This window comes from Argentina silus (assembly GCF_951799395.1).
Source record: "Argentina silus genome assembly, chromosome: 10".
In the NCBI taxonomy this organism is placed as follows: Eukaryota; Metazoa; Chordata; class Actinopteri; order Argentiniformes; family Argentinidae; genus Argentina; species Argentina silus.
In genome coordinates, this window is record NC_139664.1 from 1,278,108 (window position 1) to 1,283,107 (window position 5,000).

At 42.7% G+C, this 5,000-nt stretch overlaps 2 protein-coding genes across 2 annotated transcripts in view; both read left to right on the forward strand.

Annotated features, from left to right (window-relative positions):
• Positions 1 to 4,263, forward strand: part of stx12l (syntaxin 12, like) — a 9,885-nt gene extending 5,622 nt beyond the window's left edge. The window contains exons 8-9 of the mRNA XM_083678078.1: positions 2,529 to 2,611; positions 2,891 to 4,263. Coding sequence (XP_083534204.1) covers positions 2,529 to 2,611; positions 2,891 to 2,983 — 176 coding nt within the window. The 3' untranslated portion in view covers positions 2,984 to 4,263. The remainder of the gene's footprint in view (positions 1 to 2,528; positions 2,612 to 2,890) is intronic.
• LOC310810342 (tRNA selenocysteine 1-associated protein 1-like) overlaps positions 1 to 5,000 on the forward strand; it is a 170,027-nt gene that overhangs the window by 12,613 nt on the left and 152,414 nt on the right. The gene's annotated exons all lie outside the window — the stretch shown is intronic.

Sequence of the window (5,000 nt, forward strand, 5' to 3'; positions counted from 1 at the left end):
GAAATGACACAAATCAAAGCTGTGGATGACCATGACCGTGACCATGACCGTGACCATGACCGTGACCGTGACCGTGACCGTGACCGTGACCGTGACCATGACCGTGACCGTGACCGTGACCGTGACCATGACCGTGACCATGACCGTGACCGTGACCATGACCGTGACCGTGACCATGACCGTGACCGTGACCGTGACCGTGACCGTGACCATGAGCAGAGATGATGACAACAGGGTGTTAACTGCTTAAACCGGGTTTCCTTTCTTTACTACATGCTTGTTTACTTTGTGACGTGTCACCAGCTCCAGCTCTTCCTCCTCTCACTCTTCTTACTCCTCTTCCTCTTCTTACTCTTCTTACTCCTCTTACTCTTCTTACTCTTCTTACTCCTCTTACTCTTCTTACTCTTCTTACTCCTCTTACTCTTCTTACTCTTCTTACTCTTCTTACTCTTCTTACTCTTCTTACTCTTCTTACTCTTCTTACTCTTCTCACTCCTCTTACTCCTCTTACTCTTCTTACTCTTCTTACTCCTCTTACTCTTCTCACTCCTCTTACTCTTCTTACTCTTCTTACTCCTCTTACTCTTCTTACTCTTCTTACTCCTCTTACTCCTCTTACTCTTCTTACTCTTCTTACTCCTCTTACTCTTCTTACTCTTCTTACTCCTCTTACTCCTCTTACTCTTCTTACTCTTCTTACTCCTCTTACTCCTCTTACTCCTCTTACTCTTCTTACTCTTCTTACTCCTCTTACTCCTCTTACTCTTCTTACTCTTCTTACTCCTCTTACTCTTCTTACTCTTCTTACTCCTCTTACTCCTCTTACTCTTCTTACTCTTCTTACTCCTCTTACTCCTCTTACTCTTCTTACTCTTCTTACTCCTCTTACTCTTCTTACTCTTCTTACTCCTCTTACTCCTCTTACTCTTCTTACTCTTCTTACTCCTCTTACTCCTCTTACTCCTCTTACTCTTCTTACTCTTCTTACTCCTCTTACTCCTCTTACTCTTCTTACTCTTCTTACTCCTCTTACTCTTCTTACTCTTCTTACTCCTCTTACTCCTCTTACTCTTCTTACTCTTCTTACTCCTCTTACTCCTCTTACTCCTCTTACTCTTCTTACTCTTCTTACTCCTCTTACTCCTCTTACTCTTCTTACTCTTCTTACTCCTCTTACTCTTCTTACTCTTCTTACTCCTCTTACTCCTCTTACTCTTCTTACTCTTCTTACTCCTCTTACTCCTCTTACTCCTCTTACTCTTCTTACTCCTCTTACTCCTCTTACTCTTCTTACTCTTCTTACTCTTCTTACTCTTCTTACTCTTCTTACTCCTCTTACTCCTCTTACTCTTCTTACTCTTCTTACTCCTCTTACTCCTCTTACTCTTCTTACTCTTCTTACTCCTCTTACTCCTCTTACTCTTCTTACTCTTCTTACTCCTCTCACTCCTCTTACTCCTCTTACTCCTCTTACTCTTCTTACTCTTCTCACTCTTCTTACTCCTCTTACTCTTCTTACTCCTCTTACTCTTCTTACTCCTCTTACTCCTCTTACTCTTCTTACTCTTCTCACTCTTCTTACTCCTCTTACTCTTCTTACTCTTCTCACTCCTCTTACTCCTCTTACTCCTCTTACTCTTCTTACTCTTCTCACTCTTCTTACTCCTCTTACTCTTCTTACTCCTCTTACTCTTCTTACTCCTCTTACTCCTCTTACTCTTCTTACTCTTCTCACTCTTCTTACTCCTCTTACTCTTCTTACTCTTCTCACTCCTCTTACTCCTCTTACTCCTCTTACTCTTCTTACTCTTCTCACTCTTCTTACTCCTCTTACTCTTCTTACTCCTCTTACTCTTCTTACTCCTCTTACTCCTCTTACTCCTCTTACTCCTCTTACTCTTCTTACTCCTCTTACTCTTCTTACTCCTCTTACTCCTCTTACTCTTCTTACTCTTCTCACTCTTCTTACTCCTCTTACTCCTCTTACTCTTCTTACTCCTCTTACTCTTCTTACTCCTCTTACTCTTCTTACTCTTCTTACTCCTCTTACTCTTCTTACTCCTCTTACTCTTCTTACTCCTCTTACTCCTCTTACTCCTCTTACTCCTCTTACTCCTCTTACTCCTCTTACTCCTCTTACTCCTCTTACTCTTCTTACTCTTCTTACTCCTCTTACTCCTCTTACTCCTCTTACTCCTCTTACTCCTCTTACTCTTCTTACTCCTCTTACTCCTCTTACTCTTCTTACTCCTCTTACTCTTCTTACTCCTCTTACTCCTCTTACTCCTCTTACTCCTCTTACTCTTCTTACTCCTCTTACTCCTCTACTCCTCTACTCCTCCCTCTCTCCCTCTCTCAGTCTCTCCATCTCTGCTCTCACCAAAGACCCTGGCCAGTACCTCCCCTCTCTGGCTTGATAAGATGCCACTTCAGAACATGACTGAGTGTTCTAGATCACATACTGTAATCAAGCCCCCCCCCCCTGTGATCTCACCAATCAGTCGCGTGTGTTCTTTGATTGACAGACAGCATCGAGGCCAATGTAGAGAGTGCTGAGGTTCATGTAGACAGAGGGGCGGGACAACTCCAGAGAGCAGCCTACTATCAGGTAACCGACACTACATATACACTATATAAATACTATATATATATACTATATATATACTATATAAATACTATATATATACTATATAAATACTACATATATACTATATATATAATACATTTGGTAGTCTGAGGTAAAGGTGTTGTTAGTCTGAGGTAAAGGTGTTGTTCGTCTGAGGTAAAGGTGTTGTTACAGTAAGTCTAAGGTAAAGGTGTTTTTAAAAAAAACCCAATTATAAATGTTTATTATGTCTAACAGTGATTCTGTGTATCTCCCCTGTAGAGGAAGTCTCGTAAGAGGATGTGCATCCTGGCCATGGTGCTGTCTCTGGTGCTCACCATCCTGGCCATCATCATCTGGCAGGCCATCAAGTGAGAGGAAGAGACCGGGGGAAGGATTTGAGCGGCGCACCAACAACCTGACAATGGCTTCCAGTGGAGAGGGTGTTTGACTGTGTGTGTGTGTGTGTGTATATGTGCATGCAGGTGTGTGTGTGTGTGTGTGTGTGTGTGTGTGTGTGTGTGTGTGTGTGTGTGTGTGTGTATGTGCATGCAGGTGTGTGTGTGTGTGTGTGTGTATGTGCATGCAGGTGTGTGTGTGTGTGTGCGACCCTTTAATTCCCACTCTAATCCCCAAATCGACCTCTTTACTCTACACCCACCCCCCCCATTGGCTCGTCTGAAGATCTGGATCGCATTGGATAGACATAAACAAGATGGCGGTGCTTTCTCTGAGCTGTCACAGGTCAAGGCAGGGCTACCATCACCTTGCCTATACCTATCCCAACCCTTTCAGATCTAAACCAGTGTCTAGGGGTTAGGGGTTAAGGGCTCGACGTTGATTTGGGATTCAGTGATGGTGTGTGTATGTGTATGCCAGTGAGTGAGAGTATGTACCGTTAAACTGCTTTGTGTGTTTGGTAAGGAGACAGACAGCAACCCCCTTGAGATGAATTGTATTGTGGTTTAACGTCGTCGACCAGCACCGGTTATTAGGTCGGTGGGCGGAGGTCGTTCAGCTCCAGATACTGTCTGTCTGTTGTCTGTCTGTTGTCTGTCTGTTGTCTGTCTGTTGGCTTTCACTGACAGACTGAGATATCTACTCTCTAGATTTCATCTGACAGTCCTGTGCTGTTCACGATAGACAAAGATAGTTTTCATCACAAGGGGAATGTGTTGTTAAATGTGTGTGTGTGTGTGTGTGTGATGAGAGAGAGAGACAAATAAATATAGGAGTAGAATAGATAGATTGTATGCATTCTCTTCCCTACCAGTATACTGTATATTCTCACTGCTGGAAACAGAAACCTGCACTTCCTTTCGATGTCGAACAAGCAAGCCACCGTCCCCCGTCATCAGAACATTATGTTTATGCAAATGTTGCACAATTTTTCTATGTATATAAAAGCCATAGTTACAGTTTGATATAGTTTGTGTATTTGCCTATTCTCTTCCAGTGGCTCTGAATGTCTGTGTCTGTATTGTTGTTGTGTAATCACGCTGACATGGCGTAGCTGAGATGACTCGGTCACCATGACGATGATCCCTTCTGATACTTCAAGCGATGCATCACCCGGTTTTTAGTTGATTCTAGTATCTGACGAAGAGGATGAGGAATGATGATGCTGATGATTATTGTTACAATTACTATCATATGCCAACTTTCATGAATAAAAGTCAACTGTGGAAAAAAAGTCATTCTGATGTAACTTCTCATTGTGTCCACCAGGTGGTGGTATCTACACATAACAGATGGATGTTGAATGTATCCACTGTCCAACATGTGAGGAATGCATGAAATAGCTTCGTAGTTAAAATGAGGACTAGATGAATCGTATACCTCATACTAAACACTAATCATGATACACATCATCATTTATAAGGCCTTCATAGGTCACGTTCATAAAACATATGTAGCAGAGGTGATTTGGAAAGAGGTAGGCATGTCAATTTAACCTCTTAAGCTTTATGCCCTAATTGACTGCGTCTAATAACCAGACCCAAACTAAACTGCTTCTAACATTAGAAATACGATGATCAGATGCAGAAGCAGGATGCCGTTGGACAGGGAACACTGAGGTTGTGTGTGGATCTGCTCAGATCATTGTTCAGAATAACACACTACACATGACAAGGAGATGAAGGCATTGCTTGTGTCTTCCGTGTGGGAGACCCAGGTTCAAACCTTTCCTGTCACACATACACAGATCAACCTCTCATGCTCAGTACCACTCTGCCTTAGTTCTGCAGCAGAGTTCTACAGCAGAGTTCTGCAGCAGAGTTCTACAGCAGAGTTCTACAGCAGAGTTCTGCAGCAGAGTTCTACAGCAGAGTTCTACAGCAGAGTTCTGCAGCAGAGTTCTACAGCAGAGTTCTGCAGCAGAGTTCTACAG